Consider the following 26,010-nt stretch of genomic DNA (forward strand, 5'->3'; position numbering starts at 1 on the left):
GGGCAATCAGTGAAGCTAAAACTTGTTAATGAGGAGGAGATGCTAAGTGAGTCCACGGACAGATGTGGTTTTCCTGAATTGGGCTGTCTACAGAGCCACTGTCTAGAATTTGGGTTGGTTTGTATCAATAGCAGTAACTTTCCTTGTTATTGGAATAAATGCTCCAACTTTTAATTGTGCAGCTAGGGAGAATGTTACCACTGACCAGCAGTTACAGATGTCAGCCTCGCAGTTCATTAGCTACTTCTGAAAGTCTGCTGGGAGTTCAGATTTTTAGCATGAATGTTAGAGGTCGGAGAGAAGGAGAGCAAAGGGCAAGCATGCAAACTCTCCCAGTTTGGAGAAAAGGCTGTGAATAGGGGCTGGAGCAGCACCTTTAGAGGTGGGTGCTGGCTGCTGTCCAAGGAGCGGGCAGTTGGTTCTGGTTTATCACCTGTGGGCTTCGGGTGCTGAATGCACCCCCAGAGCACCCCTGGTGAATTGGGTACGGCTTTATGAAAACTGGGCGTCAGTGGGATGTTCCTCCTGCAAGCGCCGTAAAAATGACCATTGCCAAAATGCTCAGAATAAGGAGCTGGGGCTTAATACACATACACTAACTGCTCAGGTTTGTGAACCTCACCAAGGGCAAAACCAAACATGGTGATGGAAGGATGGCTGAAAATGAGCTGAATTTGTAAATCTCAGCAGTGTGTGCAGAAGAAATAGCAAAAATGACTGAAAAGATTGAAACCGGTCACCTGCATGAACCTGGCTACAGCTTTGGGAGAGCCAGAAAAGAGAAAGTACAGATAAAGTCTTTCAAAAGCCATTTGACTTGTAATGTCCACTGATCTAAGGGATAACAGTAGAGATTTCATTTTCATATATAGAAATCCAAATTATTTTCCTCCACTGTAATCAGCTCCACTGAAGTTCCCTCTGTCCATCAGCAAAATCCATCTTGTGCTTGTTCCTTCTGGAACCCCTTTAAAATTCTGCACCGCAGTCAGAGAGATTAAAGGGGTAATATAACCCCAGGAACCACTCTCCTGATGAGTAATTTCCCAGTGATTATTACAAGAAATAGCTAAGATTTAAAGGAGGCTCAGAGGGAGTGGGAGGGAAGGCTGTTCTTTAATTCCCCCCTTCCATTTATGTTGCCCACCGGTGCTGCCCGCCCTGCTGGGGCAGCCAGGGTCTGTCCTCCCGCTCTGATGAGGGGCAGAGACTCGTGTGAGCCAGATCCCAGCACTTCATGGCAAACCAAATCCAGTAAAGGGGATTTTATCAGATTTTTATAGCAGTTGGCATCAAAACTTGAAGATGACAGGTTCTCTGGTGGGCCTGACCTACCAGACCTGTGCACATCCTCTAATTTATACCTGGTTCATTAGTCACTGCTGGAAAGTGCATTTACGCGCTCCTTCCCCAGCTCTTACAAACATCATAATCCCTGATCTTGAAGTTGTTGGTGATCCCAAAGCAGCTCTTGTGGGCATGGCTGAGCCGGGAGGGCTGCGGTTAGGGGGCACTTGCTCTTGGGCGAGCTGAGGTACTCAAAACCAATGGACATTCCTGAACACGTAGGGCACTGTGGCTCAGTCGCAGTGGACGGAGCCTGTGCTCCCCCTCAGCCCTTCTTAATTTAGGTGAGACTGATTGCTTTCACCTTATATAATTACAATAATATTTGGCAGCTCCATCGCTGGTTCTGTCCAATGCTGCAAAGTGCCACTCGAAGGGTGAGTGTAAAATGTAGGAGCTGAGGGTAGACACTGTCACTCCCGCTGGGCAGTGCCCTTCCCGGCCCAAAGGCTACGGTGGCACTGCTGAAGCCTTAGGATGTAAAGGCTCTGGGGTGCAGGAACTCTGGGACGCAGGGACACTGGGATGCAGAGCCCCGGGATGGGTGGGGAACCAGGATGCAGGGGTGCTGGGATGAAGGAGCCCCTGGACGTGGGGAAACTGGCATGTAGGGGCAGCAGGATGCAAGAGCCCTGGGATGTAGGGGTAGTGGGATGCAGGGAAATCACGATGCAGGGGAACTGGGATGAAGGAGCCCTGGGATGTGGGGAAAGCAGGACGCAGGGACAGCGGGATGCAGGAGCCTTGGAATGTTAAGAGCACTGGGACGAAGGAGACCTGTGATGTGGGGAAACAAGGATGCCGGGGCACTGGGATGGAAGCGCCCCAGGACACGGGGAAACTGGGATGCAGGAGCCCTGGGACACGGGGACACCCGGCAGCAGCTGCTCTGTTGGAGCAGCCGTAGGCCGTCGGCTACCCCCGGTGTGTCCGCACGTGTGCGGGCGGCGTGGGTGCCCACACCCAGTGAGGGGAGAACCGCCACCGCGCAGTTACACTCGGGTTTTTCACTAATCCCTCAAATGTACTTCGGCTTCCTTTGCCCGGCACGCGCCCGCGCCTCCCCACAGACCCTTCCCAGGCTGGGGAGTCCCTCCTGTGAGCCCGGCCCGGCCGTGCCGAGGGGCAGCCGGGGACAGCACCACCTCCCCGGGGCGCCACGTGACCAGCGCGAGCCTCGCGCCGGGGCCGCTCCCTTCGCGCTCCCGCGGGTCGTGGGGGCGCGCGCGCGGCGGTGACGTCACGGCAGGGGCCACGTGAAGGCGGTGGGAGGGAAGCCCCGCCCTCAGGCTCGAGGGAGGGGGCGGAGCCGGATGGAGACCACGCCCATCTGGTATGGCGGGGCAGAGATATGGCGGCTCCGCCCACTGGTGCACGGAGGGGGCGTGGCGGAGGCCCCGCCCCCAGCACGGGGTGGGGCAGAGGGGGGGACGGAGGGAGGTGGTGCGGAGGAGGGGGGAAGAGGGAGGGAGGGACGGAGGCTCCGCCCACAGCGCGCAAAAGGGGGCGTGACAGAACGGAGGCTCCGCCCCAAAGGGGCAGAGGCAGGGAGAAAGGCTCCGCCCCCCGAGGGAGTAGGAGGAGGGCTGCGGCTCCGCCCCCTGGCGCGCGGAGGAGGTGTGGCGTGGCGGAGGCTCCGCCCCTAGTGCCGGAGGGGGCAGAGGGAGGGATGGGGGGGCAGGGGGAGGGCCGAGGCTCCGCCCGCGGGGGGGGCAGGGGGAGGGCCGGAGGGAGGTGTCGCGGGATGGAGGGAGGAGAGGATGGTGTCGGGGGGAGGGAGGGACGGCGCGGCGCTGAGCTAAGCCGATCCCACGTGTGACGGATCTGGCTGGTTCCCCAGCCGCCTCTCCAGTGAGATCCTCCGGTAGCGGAGGGAGGAGGAGGAGGGGGGCAGGGAGAAGGGGGAAGGCAGCCCGCGGCGCTGAGCGGAGCCGCAGCCGGGCCGGGGGGGGCGGGCTGGGCGGGCGGGGGGGGTTGCTCGGAGCGCGATCGCTGCGGGCTCCGCGCGGCCATGGAGGCGGACGGCAGCCAGGCTACCTCGGGGAGCCCCGGCGAGGCGCAGCACGACCCCGGGTGAGTGTGCGGGGCCCCCGGGGGGTGCGTGTCCGTCCCCCGTCCCCCCCCCGCCCCCCCCCCCGCCGCGAGCTGCCCCGTCAAAATGGCCGATCCCGTACCGCCGCTCAACCCCGCTCTCTGCTCTCCCTCCTCCAGCAAGATGTTCATCGGCGGCCTCAGCTGGCAAACCTCACCAGGTAGGGACCGCCGCCCCCGCCCCGCCCGGGCCCGCCGCTGCCTCCCTGCCCCTCTCTCTCTCTCTCTCTCCGCAGACAGCCTTAGAGACTATTTTAGCAAATTCGGAGAAATTAGAGAGTGTATGGTCATGCGGGACCCCACCACCAAGCGCTCCAGGTAAATAAAATAAAATTAAAAATAAAACCCGCCGCCCACCCGAGTCGCGGTGACAAAACTTCGCGAGTTGCGGCTGCGGCGCGTGGCCGCCCCCGTCCCACCGCCGTGTCCCCCCCGCCCTGCTCCGGCCCGTCCGAGCCCCACACACCGGCCTGTCTCGCGCTCTTCCCCCCGTCCCCAGGCTCACCTCATTCCCCCCCCATTTCATCCCATTCTATCCCCTCCTGTTCCCCCTATATCATCCCATCCTATCCCACCCGATCTCCTCTATCCTTTTCTCTATCACCCCATCTTATCCCCCACCCCGTGCTATCCTATTCCCCCCTCCCCCCATCCCCCCATCCCACCCCACTCCATCCTATCCCCCCATCCCACCCCACCCCATCCTATATCCCCCATCTCACCCCACCCTATTCCCCTCTATCCCACCCAATTCCATCCCCCCACGCCACCTCATCCCACTCCATCCTATCTCCCTCCATCCCACCCCATCCTGTGCCCCCATCCTATCCCCCTTCATCCCACCTCATCCCATCCCACCGCATCCCATCCCACCCCCGTGGGGCTCTCGGGGCTGACTCCACATCCCTCCGGCCAGGAGGAGGAAAACAAAGCGGCGTGCAGCTGGAGAGGTACCGGGGGGCTCCGCGACCAACCTCGGAGCAGTGGGGACGGGGTGGGTGCCAGGGAGCAGCGGTTTGTTTTGATGAGTTCTCTCCTTGTCTCTAGTTCTCATCATCCCCCTCCGCCATCCCCATCCCCTCGCTCTTTGTCTCTCGCAGAGGCTTCGGGTTCGTTACGTTCGCGGATCCGGCGAGTGTAGACAAAGTCCTGGCTCAGCCCCACCACGAGCTGGACTCCAAGACGGTAGGTGCTGCGTGGGGCTGCCCGACCTCCCGGAGGTGACCGGCGACAGGCAGGGATGCTGCCCTCGCCCCGCGCCGGGCTGGGGTGGTGCGGGTGGTGTCAGGCTGTTATTGAACCGGGACTTCTCGTGCTTGGGTTTTCCCCTTTTTTATTTCCTAGAGTCCGCCTTTAACTTATAGAAGCGGTAACTTTCTTTTTTTTTAAACACGAATTTACCCACACCGGCCGATGGCTCCTCCCCCAGCCTTATATTTTATTGAACGGTGACATTGAAAAAAGAATTGTGGAGTGAAATGCAACTTTTCTTTGGTGTTCTGCTGCGGAATGCTTTCTGCAGGGAACTTTCTGCTTCTTTTGATTGATTATTTATTTACTGGTGCGCGCGTTTCAAGGTGGGAGTGACTTACTGTCAGATTGTAAAAGCTGCTTCCAGTGTCATTTCCCAAAGTCATTTTTCAGAGAGGTTCCCCTCACCTGCCATGGCAGGGCCCTTACGAAACATAGCGCCTTAATTTATGGAAAGCTACACGAGAGCTAAACAGTAGATGTGGTAGAGAAGCACAACTCCTAATTTTTTGGTTTTTATCCAGAGCTTTTTGCTTCACTCAGTCTTCCACGGATAAGAAAAATGCTCATGAGATCGAACTGATTTTTTTTTTTTTAATAAATGTTATATTTTCCTTTATTTATTTTCTTTCTGAAAAGAACTAACCCTGTCAATGTTTTCCTCTTGACCTCATATGGCATTTTCAGTATTGGGTTAAACAAAAGGTATCGGGTGTGTGTGGCTTTAGGCCCTGTTTTTTTTTCTAATGCAAAAGGGTGAAGTTTTCCTGCCTCTTAGTTTGTGGCAATTTTAAGCCTCGGCAAACCTGGAAGGGGAGGGGGGAAGGACACTGGTAGAGGTCATTAGTGCTGTGGTGCTGGTTGGTCTGAAGAGGGTCGTGTTTTGGGAAGGGAAGGATGGAGACGGTTTAACTGTCTGGCAGAGAGCTTCTGCTGAACGGATCGGCCGTGTTCATTGCTGTCTTTCATGCAATGTGTTCTAGATCTTAGAGGTTTTATTTTAATATGAGCACGGTGTTAGGAGGAATCCTGTCTCGGTGCTGGAATATCTTGTGTGTGCCTGTGTGTCTGAGATTATAGTTGAAAGAAGACTAGAAAAGGCAGGGAGCAAACACGAATGTCTGATTATTTTTTTAAAATGTTATTTATATGAAAACAAAAAGCTCAAACCTAGAAGCAGGTGGAATCTAGTGTTTGAGTTCGACCTACAAATTCTGCTGGGCTTGTCTGAACACGTAGCCCATGCTTTCACATGCCTTAATAATTTGATTTTAGGTTTAATCAGATAGGGTAAGATAACCGATTCAACTGTGCTCCTGAGATTAAACTCACCAGACTTTTCATGTACAGCTATATTCTTGATGTGTTTTTAAAGATAAATTTAGATAAGAAGAACAAAGGCAAACAGTATCTTGAACGAAGGGTTTAAAAAAAAAAAAACATGGGAGGACAACCTGTCATATTTCTGACTATACTTAGGTCCTCCCCCAGCTTTTCCCTCTATCACAGTCTAGTCCCTGCAATGTATTAATTTGCTCTTCTCTGGAGGAGGGGTGAAAAGCTCGGCCAGGACAAATTTGCCTCAGTTTTGATTGTGTGATAATGATTGAATCACTCTAAATAAGTAAGCAACCTTAGAATCAGTAACACAGCTTAAAAGTAAAACATAAAACTAGCCAGGCTCCCTGTCAGCCGTTTATTTGTAGACATATTGTAGTAACTGTTCTTTAGTATAACATAGCATTTGACTCTGTTTCAACGTTCAGCACAGGAGGCAGATCGGTTGGGTATTGGCATGGAAACGTCGCTCTTGTTTACAGTTACGTTAAAAGCTTTGTTTAGGTAATGGCCATTCATATCAGAAATAGTATTATAGTCATTTCCTAGAGGACTTGTAGATACAGTAAGTAGAATTGTACCTAACTAACTAATTTTTTTTTTTGGTAGAAGTTTTTTTTTTTTCTTTGTTTGGTTCTTGTTTAAATAGTTGACAGGGATATGCAAAAGGTATGGATTTGCCACGTTGGTTGCTAGTGTTCCTCGTCAAACGCTGATGGCGTTTATCCATAAAGGTTTTGTGAAGGAAAATTCAGTGATTTAAGAAAGGCTGTCACTGTGGTGCAAAGAGCTCTATGCTCTTTGAACTGACCTTCAAACATGGATGTGTTGCTTTGGAGTTCAATGGCTCTTCCAACTTTTTACCAGTGGGACTCTGCCGTGTTGTCCTTCTGGTGGGACTGGTGCTCTTTGTTGAGAAAGCTTTCATTTTTGAAGCAAATGTAGAAACGTTCACATTTGCCTCCTCCTTTGGGTATCGCTGTGGAAAATCCGTACCTGTTGTATTTCCCCAGTAGACAAATGCCTAGTCAGTGCTGAATACGTTTGTAGATGATGTTAATCTCTACGAAAAGGTTAGCTTTCTAGATAAAGAATTATACTTTTTATGCTTTTTGAACGATAAAATGGCATGTAATCGCTCATTTCTCAGGTATGTCCTAAAAAAAGATACTATGTTTGTATCTGATGTAGACAAATCAGTCTATCAGTTGCACATCAAATCTTTGTGCTATTTCTAATTTTGACACATTAATTGAGTTAAACTGCTTTTTAGGCCCATGGTTATTTATCAGTGACAGGAATATTTCTCACCACAGGAATAACAATACCAAATGGAAATATCTCCTTTTCAGCGTTAGCTTGAGGGAGAAAAGCCCAACAAAACCCAAACCCAACTATTAAAGAAAGCCTTTACTTCTAAATATACCTTAACACAATCAGGATTAGTTTCATCCATTTGTTGTATACTCGGAGGCAACACTGAGAGCAGTCACAAGTTGCGTGGGTAAGGTAGGATTTAGTCCTTTCAAAAGTCCCTTTTCTGACTCTTTATTTAGAACATGTTTGTGTGCAGATGTTGCTAAAAAACAGGTGAAATCAGCCTCATGTTGACATTTTAGTGCAGTCATTTTTAAAGATGACAATTTAAGATGAGCAGTTTTTTAAAAGGTATGATTTTTATTTACATTCGGACGTGCATCTATAGTGGTGTCTTTTTGTTTTTAAGTAATGTTTGGATAGTAGAGAAGAGTCTCTTTTTAAAGATGACTCTTGTGGAAGTTGTTTCTAAAATTGCAGAATTAGCATTTTGGAATCGCAGGGTGGGCATGCTTTCTAATTTATGCAGCTCAATGGGAGTCAGTGCTGCATCTTAAAACAAGGGAGTGTGGGGTAGAACGAAGATTTTTTTTTTTCTTCCTTTTTGTCTCTGTGGTTGTGTGCTTCATTCAGGAATACTTTAGGTAACGCCTTCATGCAAAATCTTTTCTAAGAACTTGGTTTCTTCAGTTTGAAAATGCCTGTGTGTTTTGTTTGTGTTTTGCTCTCCTCTCTCCCTGCCCCTTCCCGTGAATGCCCCATCCTAGTCTTTCACTACTCACATACGTTCTTTAGGGTTTAGCAAGCCAGATCAATTTGGCACATTGTTATGAAGGATAATCTTGTAGTCCTTCCGATGTTTTAGTTTTAATAGTTGACATGTGAACAATGTGACTTTCTGTTTTGCGTGGTGGTGCTACTCAGTTGACAAAACAAAGCAGGAAAATAAAAGAAAAACAAAGTAACCTCAAACCCAAGGGAAGGAAGGCGCAGGTGTCAAAACCAACAGCTTCAGATCTCGATCAGGCATGTTGGCCGTCCTTCTGCACAAACTACAGAGCATGCAGATAACGTTTAACACACAGTTTTGGTTGTAGAGGCAGCAGCCAGAGACTCATACAGAGCCCCCTGAGCACCAGTGAAGAGGTTATTGCCTAGAAGGTGAAGTAGGAGGTGTACAGAAGAGATGTTTTCTTCCTCTCTTCCTATCTCCCTCCCCCTGCCAACCCCTCCCCTCCCCGGCAAACCCAGACTGTGATCCATCAGTTCCCGGAGTAGTTCTAGGTGACCCAGTGTGCTGAATGATAAACCTGAGAAATGAGAGATTAATAATTCAGTGATTTAAAAACAAAATAAATTGACAACAAAAGCTATCTTGTTGATTTCCCCTTTCTTTTTCCTCAGATTGACCCTAAAGTTGCATTTCCCCGACGAGCACAGCCTAAGGTAAGTAGGAGGATCGATAATAGGATTTTAGGCACACAGAGAATCATTGTTGCCAGGCAGTTCAGGTTTCAAACAGGGAGTTGGCAATGAAAGCTTTTAAAGCCGGAGTGCATGGCGTCTTAAGGGTATCAGCGTATGGCTGTGAAACTACAGGAGAGCTGCTTTGTGCGATATTACGTGTCTCCACTTTAACTGTCTCCTTGCAGAGTGCCGGTCAGCTGAGGCTGGCTGAAAAGCAGAGACTTCTCCAGCTCTTAGTGGGAGACTATTGCTGCATTACTTGTGTTTGTTATGCTATTTTACGCAATATGTTTTGCATGGTGTTTATGAAGAGCATTTGGATTAAGTGCAGACTCCAGGCTTGTTTTGAGCTGAGCTTTCAGTTCTGTGGTTGTGATGGATGGGAATATATCTCTGCCTTCATTGTTTGCAAATTTTCTTTTGTATAACTTCAGAGATGTGTTTGGAGACTAATAAGCATGGGATAGCAAGTTTATGATGGAGCTCTGAACTCTCCAGGCCATGGGGTATTCTTTTGCAAGCACAGTGGAACAATGAGCTTTAAGTCTCATTTAAGATGCTCAAGCTGCCGGGGAAGTGACCTCCTCCTTCCAGGGCGTTCTGACTGTAGTGGGGCCGGTTTCCACGATGGGGAAAAAAGACGGTGTAGCCATGTGCAGAGGATCTTCTATGTGCACGCTTACCCCGAAATACCACCGGGTGCCATTTTTTCTGCAGGAGTTGCTGGTGGAATAAGAAGGGGTTGTTGCTCTTTGGGCTTTGTCTAACGAAAACAACAGATAGTTTTCAAATCCAAATGTGCTGTCAGTTGTATTTGAATTTTGAAAGCCAGAGGCTGAAAGAAAACTTTTGTAATCGACTTTTTTTTTTTGTTTTTTTTTTGGTTTTGCGAGTCTTTTGGAATAACTTAATTTAGCTGGTGAATGTCACTTGCATACACTCTAATCCTCTTGGATTCCTGTAGTATTCTATTAAAAAATGGAAAGACAAGGCTGCAAAGTTGTGTATACGAGTCAATAAAGAAAAGTGGTTTGAAGTTGGTGGCAGGACGCAACCTGAACAAGTTCAACCTACCTATTGCATGTAGCTCCTCATGAAAGCAAGCAGATCAATAGCATGTGGAAGCATAATGTTAAATATTATGCAAAACATGCATCTAGGAAAAATGATGTGTAGTTTAAAAATCTTATGCGTGTAGCAGGAGAGGTAGAGGTGGTAGGCACTTCTTTAAAAAAAAAAAAAGAGAACATACCCCCAACAGCCTACTTGGAGAATTTTAAACCAAACTAGTGGTGTCACATATTGAGAAGTTCTTTTTTCCATAGGACCTATCTAATAGGTAATCAGTGAATAATGGCGTGCCCGGCTTGCTTCTGTGCTAGGCAAAGAGTTAATAGTTTGTAGGGTTTCTGGCTTCTGGATTAATGTTGTCTTTAAGATATGAGAGTTTTTAAAGGGTTTCATGATTAAAGTATGGAGATGCTCTTGCACTGTGGCTGATGTTCCTTTCCCCTTTCCCAATACCTTTTAAAGGCTTATTTACATTTTAAACTGTCTTCAGTTGCCAGTTATCTGTTTGTACGGTGTTATTTGTAAAAGTTTATATTGCTTACATCAGAGCTGTTAAGCTGTCCCATGTAACAATTAAAAAAAATCAGGGCGTGTCAGATGTGGAGGATATTAGAGAGTTAAATTTTCGTGTTAAAGAATGCAAAATCGGGTCACTTTTACAAAGGGGATTTTGTTTTTCTTCACCTAGGTTTGATGTGGGTTTTTTTTTTGTTTTGTTTTGTTTTCTTTATGGTAACGGACATCTTCACATCTTTCAAGTGTGGGGCAAATCCTGGAACGTAGGCTGGATTCCACTCTTAGCAGGAACTTGCTCTCTTCGGAGAGGTCAGCAGTGTCTGTTTCTGCTTTTACACACTTGTCCTCTCTAAAGTGTTGGGAATTCTGCAAGGCTCTTGGAAAAAGTCTGAAGATTGAAAGGAGTCTTATTAGGAAATTGGAGAAAATTAGATGCAATAAGGAAAAGATTTGACATCAGTTATGATGAATCATTCTGGACAGCAGTTCATAATCTGGATTTTTTGTTTTCTGATTTTAATTAGATACTGAATTAAGGTTTTGGACTCGTGTTGTTCATTTATCCTGGTGAATGCTCAGCGTTAAAATGTGACTGTTCTTTAGTCTAATTAACTACCTAATGCTCGGGTCTGTGGAGATTAATGGCATTTAATGAAATGTCTCTGTTTCTCTAGGTGTTAGGGGAGATTCGTTCTTCCTCCTCGGTACGTTTAGCAAAATGGGCATTGGGCTTTTTCCAGTGATCGTCCTGGCAGCGGCTGGGTGCTGAGGTGGAAGCAAGGCTGCTGGCGGTTCCCCTTTCTTGTGCAGGCAGACCTTCTGGCAGTTTCCCTCCATCCATCCCCTTCCTTTGGAGCCCTTTTGACCTGCCTCGGCGCGATTAACTCTTCAGTAGGCAACGGCTGCCTCCTTTGCCGGATCACATGCTCGCCGTGGTCTGTGGGGTCATGCTCACTTATTTGTGCGCGCACAAGAATTTATGCTGGTTCCTTCCCCCTTTCTGAGTCACTTTAATTGGCCAGTCTTCCCCTTTCAAACCGGAGCTCAGTAAAACGCTTTCTTTGGGGCTTTTTTTAACTGCTTTTCCATGACTTGACACCTCTCTGGTAATGCAAATTGGCTCCTGAGCAGGACTGGCAGGTTGTAACAGCAGAGCATTCTTGCCTGATTTTTTTTAGAATGACCCTCACAGAAAATCCTCAGCGATTGCCTCCAGTGGATTACACCACCATATGTAATCCTGCTCTCCTTGTCAAGTCCAGGATGACTTGAAGCCATTGTTTTAGCAAATTTGCGACAGAGTTTTAACTTCTTGAGGCTGTGGTATATGGGTAAGAGGGAGATGAAAAGAGTATACGTATGCTTTCTCCCGGCTGCTGTTCCTTGATAAAAATCTGTCTCGCTTCCAAGTGCTGGAAGGCGCTTTGTAACAGTTGTTCATTTATAACTCTGCTGACTTAAAAGTCCTTAAAAAGCAGCAGCCGGGGAGGGGGGGAAATAGTTTTCTATCCCTTTTTGAATACTGAAGACTACGATAATTTGACTTTTCAATATACATAGCCTGTTGGTTCTGACATTACCTGCTATAATAGGTTGAAGAAGTCTTATCAAATTTAGCTTGTTCATTAGACATTTTCAAACGTAAGCAGTTTCCCCCTCATTCCCCTGCCTTGGGGATTTAGTTAAAAAGAAAAGAAACCTGAGGCGTAAAAGGACAACAACCTCAGTCCGTGGAGAAGCTTCTTGACCATGAAAATATCTTCATGTAACCTACTGATGTAGAAATTTGGATGCTTCGTCGTGCAAAGCCATGTACGAAATGGAGGTAGATAAAGCTTCAGTCAGAGTTTACAGTTAGTGAGGCTGCCCACTGCATTGTCTCTTGCGCTTGGGTCCCTCCAGAAGGGAACTGCAGTGCCTGTTCTTCCCGACACTTACTCCAGGGGCATAATGCATGTAGTTGGAAATTGCTGCTGCAAGTCAACAAGCTGGAACTACCTGTAGTAATGTTCGACAGCATTCATTAGTGGTGTGCGTGTGTGACCTGCTGACTGTGCTCTGTACCCTTCTCCATCAGCAGCTCTTCAGTAACATGGGCAAGCCAGCTCCCGCTGCCGGGGCTGCTCCGGTGGCTTGTGGGCTGTGCACTGGGTGCTGATGACCCAGGGCGAGCAGTGGTTATTGTCATTTGGGATCTCATCTCCCTGGGTTGGATACAGTATTCTGTCAACCATTTGGTCATAAAATAGCAAAAGGACTTTATTTGGTGGGGGAAGCCTTTTGTCTGATAATCAGATGGTGATGCTGAATACTGATGTTATTATTAGATGTATTTTTATACTAATAGAGGACAGGGCGGGACTGATAACTGGTTCTGGCGTCTCTGCTGCAGGCAGCCCGTGTATCTGCACACTGTGCGTACCTCATCTGTGGCCTGGCTGGTTTCCTGTCTGGCCCCGCACACGGACTGCAAGAGGTGCAGTTGTGCACATCTGTTCCTCCTTCTCCGGTGAAAAACAGAGCATCAACAACTCTCCTTTCATTCGAGTCGCCCCTGGTTAAACCCACGTGAACCTGGCTGTTCCAGAGCAGCAAATGGAGGGCATGCCCTTTTGGAATAACACCCAGGCTAACCTGGGATATTTTTTTTCAAACTAACCAGTGGATTTGGTTGTCTGATTCCAATTAAGTTAACTGTGGGTGGGGTGTCTGTGTCCCTTGGCTGCCTGATAAGCATGAGCCAGAGTAGCAGAGGGAGATTTTATTCCAAAGCAGATGATGGACCTTGAAAAATCAAGAGTTCTGTTGTTTGTTTCCTCCCCTGCTTCTGCCTGTAAACTCCTCCAGGTTAGTCCCACTACTTCCCAACTTATTTTAAGTATTGCCTAGACTTTGAAGTCTTTTTCAAAAGAATGTGAACTGAACACTAGCAGAACTCAGGATTCTTCCTTTCCTGCCACCCTTCCTTCCCCACCGTGCTGTAAAGAGCAGCAAGGTCAGGCCTTTTCCCTATGTTTTCTCTCTTTTTTTTTTTTTTTTTTTTTTTCCCTTTTAAAATTCCCCTGCAGGTCTGGATGGAGTAAGGGAGGAAGCATTTCCTGTTCTTGGCTTTGGGCATGAATGTGTACCTCAATGATATCATTATATCTCCTGCATACCAAGTAATATGACCAGACGGTATGGGATTTTTTTTTTTGGTGGTTGAAGGCCAGTGTTCAGCTATCTTGTTCAGCCAGTCTGGACATAGATCCCTTGTCCAGGCTAAGCTGCTCCTAGCATTTGTCTCCGTCTGGCATCGAATGGTCAAATGGAAAAGTCAGTGAGTCTGAGTCTTGGCTAATCAACCCAGGTCCTCTCAGGGTAGCAGAGGATCTGGGTTTTGAAAGCCATCATTCTTGAGCTCAGATGCTTGCTCTTTGCGGTCCATTTGAGGCAGAGCCTGATCTTTGTTCTTGGGTGCTGGCAGCCAGAGGAAAAGGTGGCTGTGCAAGGCCTTCGGTTGAGTATAGTACGTTTTGTTAGGAGCAAAAGCTGAGCTGGATTTTTGTAATTTTGTTGGTTTTGGAGGTGTAAACATTTATTTCTTCTCCCCAGTCACTCGGTTAGATTGTTCACATTGTCCTTAATCTCCACAGACTTGTCTTGTACTTGCGTAAAATGCGTGTATTTCCATTACCATTGCCTCAGGACATCTTTCATGTTAGGAATAGTCCTAATGTACTTCCCTTCCCTTTGACTTAGTGCTAGCTAAAAATTAAAATTGAACATCATCTAACTTGGGATTTTTTTGGTTTAGTTTTTGCTTTTTTTAAAGGGGATTCTACATTCCCTGTGCTTTTCTGTACTGGATTGTTTTTAATGGCATCTACCAGGTAACTTTTCTACACCAAGACCTTGCTGCTTGGATGTGTCAGGAAAGGGTCTGAAGTGAGGGAAAGGGAAATGGAAGGGTCAGGGAGATGGAAAAAAAGCAGCACGCTAACACCCCTGTGCGTTCCTCTCTGCTTCCAGATTGAGTGCATCTCGTCTGCAAAGTGCCGAGCCTTTATCAGCCTGGGGGTAGGTCTACTAATGACTGATCTAAAACCATCAAATTCATTTATTTGTCACTGCCAGTGACAGGCCAGTTAATGCTAATGGATTCTTTTTTTAGCCTGTTAACTCTGGTGATAGTCTCATAAATGTTGTGAAATCCAAAGCATTAAGGGAACTTGTAACTTATTTTTAGAGGAGAGCTATTGAAACAGGGTAACGTGGTGTGGGTACATCAAGGTGTATGTTTTGTTGAGAAGGAAAAAGAACAACTCCTATGTATGGCTTAGTGAAATAGAGGTCTTTGCTCTTCCTAATAGTTATTTGACTTTTCAATTGTATTTTAGTGTTCTCTTTAAACGCATTTTGGGTCATGCTATAAAAGGAGGCGAAGCTGTAAATAGAGCCAGTCATCTTAGGAAAAAATGGCTTATTTCAGAAAATGGTTCATCTGCAGGGCCTGAATCTTCTCTGTCCTTATTGTGCGAAAGCACCTAAGCTTATACTTAAGTTGGCGTAAGCATGTGGGTAAGTGCTTTGCTGAATCAGGATGGACTAAAAGCACATTATTAAATGCTTTGTTGAACTGTGGAGCCTGTAGCAGAAAAAGATTAAAAGATTATTTCGTGTGTTTGACAGTACTTTGTATACAGTCGGTCCCATCACTTCTTTTTCGGAGACAGCCAGTTTCACCTCTCTCTCGTTTTTCCCCCTCCACCAGAGGATCGCACTCACAAGAAAATATTAATCTGCTGTTTCCTCAAAAAAGTGATTGCAAGGTCAGTGTAGCATCAGACTTAAAAAAATAATCATTGTCTAAGCCTAATTTATTCTCTAGCCCTGCAATCACAGATTCTAATTGCCTTAGTCACTGGAATAATTCTGTAACTATGTGAGTAGTATTCAATGTGGCCTAGGTTTGTAAGATATTATTGCTGTAGAAATTGTGGTTTGCTGAGTAATTTGAAAGTTAATGTGAATCTCTGTAGTCAGATCAGCATGCGGTATTAATAAGTTACTTCTAAATTTTGGCGTTTTGCTGCTCTCCTGTTGAAAATATTTCCTTTATTTTTTGAGTGCAGAGAAAATCTGAGGAACGTTGGGACATTCTTCTCCCCTGCTCAGTCATTCCTCGTGCTGGGACATCTGCAGCTGGGTGCGTTGTTGTGACTGAGTAGGCTTAATTTCGGTATTAGGATTATTACTCGGGAGCTTTATATTATAAAGAAAGGCTCTACTCTGCTAAGACTTAAGCAGTTCTACACACGAGGAACAGTTCCAGAGACCTCAGCAAGCACATTAAATGCGGACAAGGCTCCTTAATGTATTGGTGAAGTGTATATAGCAAGAAGGGCAAAGGAAAAGAAGTATTGACAGCAGCAGAAAGCATCGTTCCCTCTGCCCTTCCCTCCCCCAGCCAAGACTTGCATTAATTTCCCATTGACTCTGATGTACAATAGGGAAGAAGTTTCAAGCTGACCAAAAGGGCAAAGGTCCAAGAAAACTGCTGTAGCAAGAGCTGATGCGGAGTGACAGTAATGAGGTGGCCTGGCAGGTGGGAGGGAGGAAGGTGGGGTGGGGGAGAGAAAGTAATATGTGGTGAATTAAGTAGTTCCCAGGGTCTGAAGTTGTTAAGTCCTGTTGTTTTTATTTTCCTCTGTGGCATATAACTAGGAGATGTGGCTGGAGCAAGGCCTCCTTGGCTGAGAACCTGGACAGGTTTCTGGTGCAACTCTGCTCCTTCTGGTTCAGGGCTGGGTCTTTGGGAGTGCTGGTGTTGCCTGGAGGATGTGGAATTCTTCTGTAGTGTCCGCAGACCTGCCCTGTGCTGTTTCAATTTGTGTGTTAGTATTCCTGACACTGAGGTCATCTTTGTGTTGTTCTGTGGGTCAGTTTTGCATCAAAGAGAAGTTGGGGAGTACGGGGTGAAAAAGTGTTTTGAAAACTTGGTTTATTTAAAAGAGGGATTTCAGCTTCTTGAACGCTGGTAGAAACAGAATGCCTCTGCTACATAGGGAGTTAGAGTTTTTTTTAACAACTGCTGAATACACGTTGTTCAGCAATCTTCATGAAGGGTAATTTGGTGTGGTGTGTAAAGAGGTTACAAGGAGCTGAGCACTTGTCCCAAGTATCTGTATCCGTAATTCTCACTGGACTGAGAGGTATCGCTCAAGTCAGAGGCTTGACTTGTGGCGAATGCTTGTCAGATATAAACCCTCAGCACTAACAGAAGGTTTACTGTTTGTTGCACTGCTGTGAAAAGGTGTTGCTGAAGGGGACGTTTCTAGTGATTTTTATGCAGTGCTTACTGAAAGAGTGAAACTTCTATGTTGTTTTCTGTTTGACCACGCTATCAATCATTTATGTTTGGAGATGCAGCGGAGCTATTCCTGAGCTATGCACAGAGCCTGACACATACACTGAGCATTTATCCTTTTGCTAAAGGTTTGCGAACTGTTGTAAATGAGTATAAAGATGTTCATTTGCTGGTGAAATTTGCCTTCTTCTGGTGTTGTGTTTGGCAGACCTACAAAGCCTATAGCAGCACTGTGTGCTCAGTGAATTGTGGAAGGGAACAGAAAACATTGAAAACTAATCTGAAGTTAATGCTGAGATTTGAAATATGGTAGAAATTTTCTGAGGACACGGAGGTATCACCCCACCTTTCGGTGTGGGGCTGCTGCTAGCCGTCGTGTTGGATGGTGTGTGGCTGTTGCTCTCTGCCTTGTCCTGTGGATCTCTGGAAGATCTCTCATGCGAGTCTTGAGTGAGTCCAGCTGAGGCAACTACAGCAAAAGATGTCTGCTTCTTGTGGCTGTGGTGCTCTCTCCTCAAAAGGTCTCAGGTATAAGGAGTTTAGAGGTTTTTTTGAGTGCTGTATTTGTACTAGAGAGCTCACCTTCCTGCCCAGTTGCTTTCTGTAGCTCAACTTTGTACCCCAGCCCTGCTGAATGTGCAGCATACCTGAAACTTGAACTCTAGCCTGTAGAAGTAGCACTTGGTGAAAAAGCCCCCAGCAAAAGCTGCTGTGATAACATCCCAGGACCAGTGTCAGCTGGGTCTGACTGCTTTGGGAAACACAGTGTTGCCATCACTAAGAGATTGGTCTTTGTTGACGTAGCATATGGGTACCCAAATTAAGGCCCCGATGAGGCTGGTACTGATGTGCCATTGAGCCTGGAGAGGCAAGAGCTGGAGGAAAAGAGGGCAACAAGGGATTTCAGCGTGGCGGAGAACACAGCTGTTCCCTGATGCCCAGGTTTGGTACCACAAAGTAAATGGCCACCTCTGTCTGAAGGAGATGTTGGCAGCATCCCTGAGCATTGGGAAGGAAGTGTTTGAACCAAAGCAGTATCATACACTGCCAGCTCTTCACATGACTTGTCTTTGAGGAGTTAAACTTGAGGGTTTTTTTTGTTTTTAACGTCTTCTGCTTGGAAAATTTATAAGAGAGGCCCTGACTGGAGTGCCAGCGCTTTGGTGTGCGACAGAGGTTGCAACTGCTGAGTCCTGGTGTTCATGCTGTACACTGGGGTTTCCGAACAGCAGCGGCAGGGCACGGCTTTGGGAAGGGGGAAGCGAGATAAGAATGCCAGGCCACAGCGTGTGAAAGGTAGTTTGATATGAATTATGGCTAATGCCGGTCACATGGTGGCTACAAACCAGCGTGGGTGGGGTTTGGGAGGCACAGGGAGGGGAGGGTGCCAGTGGATTTCGGTGGGTTCAGCGGCACATTGCAGTGCAGAGTTGCTCCTGGTGCCCTCAGTAATGAGAGGAGAGGAGGAAGCATGTTAAGCTGCAGGTGTCCTGGAGTCTCTCTGCCTTCAGATAAGCGTTGGCTCCTCTTTTCCTCGCAGAGCTGGGCGCTCAGCCATGCCGGACGCTCCTCCGCCCCCATGGTCCAGCTCCTGGAAGCCGGCTTTCTCCTCTGTGCTGCAGGACCATACCCATTTCTCTCTGTGTGGCCTGTCATTCCTCCCTTTTGGAGGTTGGAGGGATGGCTGCGACAGTTCCTCTGTTTTATACAGATGAGGAGTGTGTCCTGATGTGCCTCACAGTGCTGGAGACAGGCTGCACTGTACTCGCCTGCCTCTGTTACTCCTCTCCCTGCTGAGTGGCGATTTCCTGACTGCTGGCCTGGGATCCCAGGGGTGTGTGAATGGTGGTGAAAAACACCTAGAGAGAGTCTCCTGCCACAGTACCTTTGTGCTTTAAGTTCCTGACGCACTTAATCCTGTGCTGTGATCAAAGCAGCAGGTTATGCGTGCAGCGTGCCTGGCAGTTTATGTACGCAGAGGGAGTTGTGATCATCTCGTGTGATATTTATATTTTTTTTCCCCTCTTTTTCATCTGGTCATATCCTCTGTGTCATTAATCTTCCAGATCAAATACAGTGATAGTTGAAAGTCCTCCATAGTTGTGATTCCTCCAAAGTTTTGTGAGCATGGCTTTTATTTTGTGATAGTTATGAGAAGTCAGTTTAGATTTCTGGACCTCAGTTTAGTCGGTATCTCCAGTGGATATTATAATAGGGACATTTCTCTCTCAATCAAGTATGGAATGCAAGAGGAAAAGAACAAAGTATGGAATAGAAAAAAGAATACAGCAATTTAGTTACCAGTCCAAAAGCTTTAATGCTAAAGAGCCATGAAGAAACTTTATTGGAACTATAATTGCAGCCATAAGCAGTGATTATCTATCTTCATGCTTTTATGGTCCCCATCACTGTCATCGGAACACAAGAAGCTGATGAGAATGTGTGCAGAACGTTATTCAGCTGATGCTGTGTAACCCTGATCTCTTGCAATATGTGGAAACTGAAATAAAGCGTCAATTAATGTGAAAATGTTTGGGAGAGAAAAAGGTGGGAGAGGACAAGTATCCTTGCAGGAAATATAACCTTATTTCATCTAGCTTGCAGCTGAAGGATTGCAGTTGACAGGGTAAGCATCTTGTATGGACGTGGTTAAAGAACTTCTGTTTCTTGATGTTCTTAGAGGTCTTTGGCAGGTGCAGCCTTTCATGTTTGGAGGGTGCTTCCTTTTGTTTCCTTGAAATGTTACAAATTTCCTGCAGCTGGAAGAAGGAAAACAGCACCTGTTCGTCTTGTGTTCCCAAGAACTGGAGATTGTTGGATCAAGGCAGACAAATGGATGCTGCCACACGCTTCTTGGGGTGGAACGGAGATCAGAGAGCAAGTCCTGAAATGCTTGGCCTGATTATTGGTGCTGGTTATGCAGGTGAAAACGTGCTCTGGGCTATAAGGAGGCAGAGAGAGGAAGAGGTAATTTGGTGGTTGTATGCAAGATTCTTTTCCTGCTGCTTGGTGGGCCTAAAGATGTGAGATCCTCAGTATTAACAATCTAGTGGTTTCTGGTGAAGTCACTGGGCAGTTCAGAGGACTCCGTATATATATGACTGCTCTGCAGAAGGGGAGCTTGCTCTGCCGGTGCAGTTGAGTGACTGAACCTAACCAGATGATGGTTCAGGCGTTCTGTAAGGAGGCTTTTGTCTGCACTGCCCTTAGAAAAGTTGAGTGAGATACTCTGTGCCGCTTGGCAGCCAGAGTGGAAGGAGCAGTTTGTGCAGAGCTTTGGCATTTTACATTGAGGTTAGCGATCCCAACACAGGCACAAGCTTAGAGGGCTGGAGTTTACTCCATCCAGGCCAGTGCTGGCTGTCTTTTCTGCCCCTTGCCTTCTGTTGGTTCTTTTCAGGCAGCTGTGTTTCTTGCCTGAAGTAAATTCCTAAGCCTGGTGATGTCCTTGCAATCACCTGTCCTGAGTTACCGGGAGTTCTCCTTGCAATCACCTGTCCTGAGTTACCGGGAGTTCTCCTTGCAATCACCTGTCCTGAGTTACCGGGAGTTCTCCTTGCAGTCACCTGTGCTGAGTTACTGGGGAGTTCTCCTTGCAATCACCTGTGCTGAGTTACCGGGGAGTTCTCCTTGCAATCACCTGTCCTGAGTTACCGGGGAGTTCTCCTTGCAATCACCTGTCCTGAGTTACCGGGAGTTCTCCTTGCAATCACCTGTCCTGAGTTACCGGGGAGTTCTTGCAATCACCTGTCCTGAATTACTGGGGATTTCTTGGCAATTGCCTGTCCTGAGTTACTGGGCAGTCGGAGGAGGAAATGAGGCAGGAGCCAAGAGATCACAGGTCTTCTAACAAACGGTATGTGAATTGTCCAGAGCTAAGTTTGGGCCTTAAGAAGGTAGCTGTTTTGTTTACAGTTTTTGAGTAAGGGAGGCACTTATTGAACAGGAAACTGGTTATATTTTTTTCCCTTTTTCCTGAAATTTGGAGGAAAAACCGCAGCTGTTTTGAAGGAGGAAAACAGATGCAGAGTAATCAAAAACTTTTAAATCTCTTTTTGTTTATTGTAGTACTGAATTAGGACCAGGTAAAAACCACAACTGACTGTGTACGTTTTCGGTGGACTTCTCTGAATTTCTCAGTGATGATTGTCTTTGCTTCATTGACATTAACAGGAGTTAACCACTGACTTCTGTTAGAGGAGGTCAAAGCAAAGCTCTTGGTTTGTGTATTACATGTAATACACTCAAGGCTAGTTAAAAGACAAAACCAGAAAACTGCTAGTCGAGAGCCTAGATACACAAAGAAGTAGGTAACGCAGTTTTTGGAGATGCGTGTCTAACTGCCCTCTGTTTGAAATCAAAATGAGATCATGATGTTTTGAAAATTTCTGGTCTTCATCTTAGTGAGCTGCCAATGAAAATCTGGTTCTTGGGAAAGTTTTATTCAAAATGTAGTTGAAAGTCTGTGGGACATGCGTTCCTGGAGACATCAGCATCCGGCTTTTACAGAAGGTGTGCGTGCTGAAATGACCTAAGCTAGTTTAAGTGTGACCCTTATTTTTATCATATGGAGATGAGGTAAGTGATTGTCATCACTCTTGTTTTATGGATGTGGAAAACAGAAGTGCAGCTCATGTGTTTTGAAATAATCAAAACAGTGGGAATCACTGGTGCCCTAGGAGAGGGCAATTCCAAACCCCATGTGGTGGTGGGCCTGCACCCGCAGCAGCACATGTTTCCAGGTGTCGGTAAAGAGAGGAGATGCAACGTTTCAGAAGCTGACATCCCAGTTGTGCTATGGTCAGTGCCATGTGAGTAACTCTATGTTTTCTTCAGTCCCCACAAGGTGACGAAGCCGTGTGCAAAGATTGCCTTAGTGTTGCATCATTGGAGACAGGAGTGACTCAGTCATGAAAACCTTCTGCACATGGCTTTTGGAGCTAATACTGACTTATTAGAAACAGTTGTAGAGGATAGGCCTGGTTTCAGTGGGCATTTGAAGCATCTTAGGAATGGTGCTAGTGGTGCTCAGAGTCTGGGGGTGGGGGCACAGGCAGATGCAGGGTAAGATATGAAATGTTTATGATGGAGGGGTGAGTGCCCAGAAAAGACTGAATGCAGCACGCCATCTACTTCAAAACCTGTAGCCAGCTACTGTAGTATGGGGCAGGAAAGGGAAGGAACAAATATAGAACTGTTCCCTGTCAGGGTTTGATTGATTTCTGGGGGAGGCACGAAGCTCTGTGTGTTTGTGAATATGCAGCAGCACAAAGCGGTGCTGAGACCCAGGCTCTGTGTGCGAAGCTGTGCTGTGGAGTTTGGGTGCTGAGAATTTTGCAGTCTGCGTGGTACAAGGAGGCAGCTGGAGCTGGCGAGTCGGCACTCCATGCTTGTTTCTGAGCAGTGCTTAACCCCTGTGTCTGCTTCCATCGCTGTGAAACTGCTGCCGCTGGAGTGCTGAGCACCCTGCACGCATTCTGCAGCCCACTGCCCGTCAAGCAGCTATTGCACGTGGAGGACTATGTATGGGGCACGACTGTAGAGGAGGAAAAATTGCAGCCCAGTCTTCTGGGTCTCAAGCTGAATCTCCTGAAGACTGTGCTGTCCCCCCTCTCTGCCACAGGCTCCTCTGCCAGGCATGCTGGAAGCTTTAATTCATGTGCTTTGGGATCCTCTGGCAAGCAGCACTGTAGAAATGAGGAGTATCACTGTGTTTTATTGTGGCTTGTAAGAACGCAGTGTGTTTGTGCTTCGGGGAGCCCCAGGGGCTTTGTTTTTCACCAGGCCTGAGCTATTCTTCAGTAGAGCCTTCCCAGAGTGCGATCTAGTTCTGCCCATTAGGAGTGAGAGACGGGCCTGACTGATTTCTGCTCCCTGCTGCATAATAAATCTGATACTAAAATTAGTGCTGGTCTCCCTAGGCCATAATTCTTGCTGAGATTATGGAGAATTGTGTGTGTAGAGAGGAAATGTGGTTGTGTGTGTGTATTTGGCTTATTTTGGATTTTTTTAGTAACCTTGAGTGTCCAATTTCCAGGTTTTTTACTTACCCCCCCATCTTTTTCCCCTTTTCCTCTCTTTTGGGAAGTGCTTAGCCTTTCTGTGTATTTTGGCTACTTAAGCTGCTGTCACTGCAGGCAGATGAGTTCCTTGGGAGCTCTTCTGAAGGTTTTGTAATTGAGTCTTTTACCACGGCGACAGGATATTATTAACCTTCAGTAAAGCAATTTATTTCATACTCCTTTGTGGGGATAAGCCTTTTTTCCCCCAGGAAAATATGTATGTGGAAAGGGTTTTATGTGCAGGGGTAGCTGGACTTGCAGCAGTGATTATGATTTTGAAAAAAAAATAATAATTTACATGAAAAATAGGCAGTTGTGTTTGTGTCCATTTAAAAGAAACCGTTGGTCCTGAATGACTCCCGCCCCTGCCCCAGTGTTTTACTTCAGAGAACATACTTTTTGCCTATCAGTGGCTTTGGAAGGAGGTTGTATTTCATTTTAGAGCTCTAGGTATTTAGCCCCTGTGAGCACTAAAACATATTTTGTTTTCATCTGTGAGACGGCCTTAAAAATGAACTGAGTGCTGGAGGGAGGAGTTCCTTGCGGGGTCTCCCTCTGGGCTTGGCCTTTGCCCTGAAATCAAATGCAGACTTAGTCCAGAAGTCATTAAAGATTGGATAGTTCCTAGAACAGCAATTTCCAGCAAAAAAAGCAGGAATGCTGGATAAGTGGCCAACCTGGCTGAATAACTTGTATTTTCTATTGAGTATACTGACAAAGGCACTGGTTTGGGATGCAGGGACTCCGGGCTGGTCTCTTCAGGCTGTTGTGTTCTTGCATCTCCTTGCGCCTCAATCTTTGATTTTTAGAAAGAGGATGAGAATGTTTCTTTTCCCTTGTCTAGTTAGACTTTGCTTTTTACTTCAGTAGACTGTTAAACTTTAAAAAAATAATTAGTGACACACTTGTCCTCGTTTGTGTTAGACTTGAAAACCTTGTGCCGTCACGGACCCTGCGTTCTGAGGAGTTCACTGTGCCTTGCAGTATGAATATGTTCCTCCAGCAATTATATTAGATGAAGAGGTGGTATTATTGCCACATTACACAAGAGAGCTTGGATGAGAGTTAAAGTGCTTTGTCCAGAGCTTTACGTTTGTTAACACACTTGGATCTCTTGGCGCCATTAGTAGTCTTTAATTGCAGAGTCATCCGTTTTTCTACACTGTGCCTCTCGCATGCTGAACTGCTTCTGCCTTGCTGTTGAAACAGGCATCCTAGAGACAGTGCTTTGGTCTGTGAGGCTTTTAGTGACCTTTGTTAGGGTCTCCCAAGCTGATCTTCCTGTGTTCTACCACTTTCTGATCTTCCAGATGTGTTCAGTTATTTTTATTCAGTCTTTCCAGTATCTCTTCAGCGGTTCCATCCCTTTTACGTTAGATGGGCACTTCCGCAGGCTGTGTCCGAAAGCTGTTGCTCTTGGCCTGGGGAGCACTCGCCTGCTTTTGCCTTGAGCTCAGGCTCCTTGTGGCCGGGGGATGCAGAGCGCAACCGCCTGCTCGGTGGCCTGGGCTTCTCGCAGCGGTGATGTGTCTGGCACACATCTCTGTGCCAGGAGTGAGGAGGGGCTGCCGGCCCGTCGCCGTGCCCGTGCCAGCCCTGCCATCTCCTGGGGCGCTACAGCAGGACGGCACCGAGCTCCACTGGTGTGCCCAGCTCCTGCGGGCCGAGGCTCCACACCGCTGCAGAAAGGGTGGCTCTCAGGGTAGGAATGGCGGGCGTATCGCTTCTCTGGGATGTCCCACTGGAAGAAGACACCAATGATTAATGTGTGTTGGGACAAACAGAGAGCGCTTTGCATGCTGTCCTTCGGTGGTGGTGTGCACAGGTTTGCTGAATGGCCTTGCCCCTTCCTTTGAGGTTGGGGTGTCTCTGTGTTCTGGCAGTAGCAGAGAACTGAGATTTTTAAAACCAGAGATAAATGCCGTGACCTTGCTTTTATACTGCAGTCTTCAAACACCGTCAGTTCAGCGTGCTGCTCGGTCTTCTGACTTGCAATGGTGCTGCTGCTCCCGGGGAACAAAGGGGCTTCTCCAGAATCTGCCGTGCCGCTGATAACCCCGTCGCTCCTGCCTTCTGCTCAGCCCCCTTGGGAGGGGGCGCTTTCCTATGTGGTCACTCAGCCTCGGCTAAAATTCAAGAGACGCATTATGTACAACAGAACTTTTTTGTTATCAAAAAGCTTTCTGGCTCCTCCACGTGCTGGTTTTGTAAAACTTTGCAGCTAGTAGGTTTATTCTTATGTCTTCAACCAGAGAATCTTTCTATTTTACAAATGCTTAAAGTACCTTTTTTCCCCTCTTTTTATTCTAACTGTTGTTGTAAATGAGTCCCACAATCTGCAAAAAAAATTTTTTTCTTTAAAGCTTCCCCACCAGAGATTTAATTAAAATATTGTGAAAGGCAGTCATTGAAAATGAGAAACCTTTTGAGTGGAAGGCACCCTGATTTCCCTCCCGGAGCTTTTTGTCACCATAGAGATGAAAAGAGAAGCTCAAAATTGCACTTTCCCCTTGTGTGTTGCTGCTGAGGGGACGTGGCTGCAGGTAGCAGCTGGGCTAAAATCAGCCAGAGAGAGCTGGGGAGGCATGGCTGGGGCTGCAGGCTTTAACTCTTTGCAGGGCATCAGCACTGGATCGGGGTTTCCTTCCCTGGTGGAAGCGTTTCTTCTTAGTTTATTATTCTGTTTTAATTTCCTGTACTTCAGGGATGGAATTCATCTGGGCTTGCGAAGGGAAAGAACGAAGGCGCCCGTCCTTTTGTCTGCATAAAAGCATAACTAAGCCACTTTCTGTGCAGCGTGGCCTGGTGGGTCCGCACGGGAGCTGTGTGGAGTGCTCAGTGAATTGCTGCATTGTTCTTGAGGTGTTTGTGCAGAAAGCTGGTTAAGTAATAGTATTGAAATCTGGCCTTTCTAATTTTATTATGTTAGTGTATAAATCAAAACTTCTCTTGCTGTCATGCAGCAGGGTTCAAGCCTGTCTGGTTCTTCCTTAAAATATATAAATGTTTGGGCTTTTTTTGTTTCCTTTTATTTTAAAATAAATTGGTTAAGGTTTCTTCCTTGTCGTCCAGTAACCCCCGTGGAAGTATAGGGATTAGTAAACCAAAAATACACACTGTGAGTGATAAAACTGCTCTGATACAGTTTCAAAGACAGTCACACAGATGGAAGATTATTGGAGGGTACGTGATGCTGGGCAG

The 26,010-nt window shown here is 47.0% G+C and overlaps 1 protein-coding gene across 25 annotated transcripts in view; it reads left to right on the forward strand.

The window, feature by feature from the left end:
• The first annotated feature begins 3,314 nt into the window (after nt 1-3,314).
• MSI2 (musashi RNA binding protein 2) overlaps nt 3,315-26,010 on the forward strand; it is a 247,089-nt gene continuing 224,393 nt past the window's right edge. For 20 of the 25 annotated variants that reach the window (XR_008453070.1, XR_008453073.1, XR_008453071.1 and 17 more), the window contains exons 1-6: nt 3,315-3,420; nt 3,559-3,599; nt 3,675-3,756; nt 4,539-4,623; nt 8,749-8,790; nt 14,410-14,457. Coding sequence is in view for 20 of the 25 variants with exons in the window: in XM_054084641.1 (XP_053940616.1) it covers nt 3,359-3,420; nt 3,559-3,599; nt 3,675-3,756; nt 4,539-4,623; nt 8,749-8,790; nt 14,410-14,457 (360 nt within the window). In the remaining 5 variants the exon portion in view is untranslated. The remainder of the gene's footprint in view (nt 3,421-3,558; nt 3,600-3,674; nt 3,757-4,538; nt 4,624-8,748; nt 8,791-14,409; nt 14,458-26,010) is intronic. The other 5 variants (XM_054084646.1, XM_054084644.1, XM_054084652.1 and 2 more) reach the window with 1 other exon arrangement.

This window comes from Cuculus canorus, chromosome 20 (genome assembly GCF_017976375.1).
Source record: "Cuculus canorus isolate bCucCan1 chromosome 20, bCucCan1.pri, whole genome shotgun sequence".
NCBI classification, from domain to species: domain Eukaryota; kingdom Metazoa; phylum Chordata; class Aves; order Cuculiformes; family Cuculidae; genus Cuculus; species Cuculus canorus.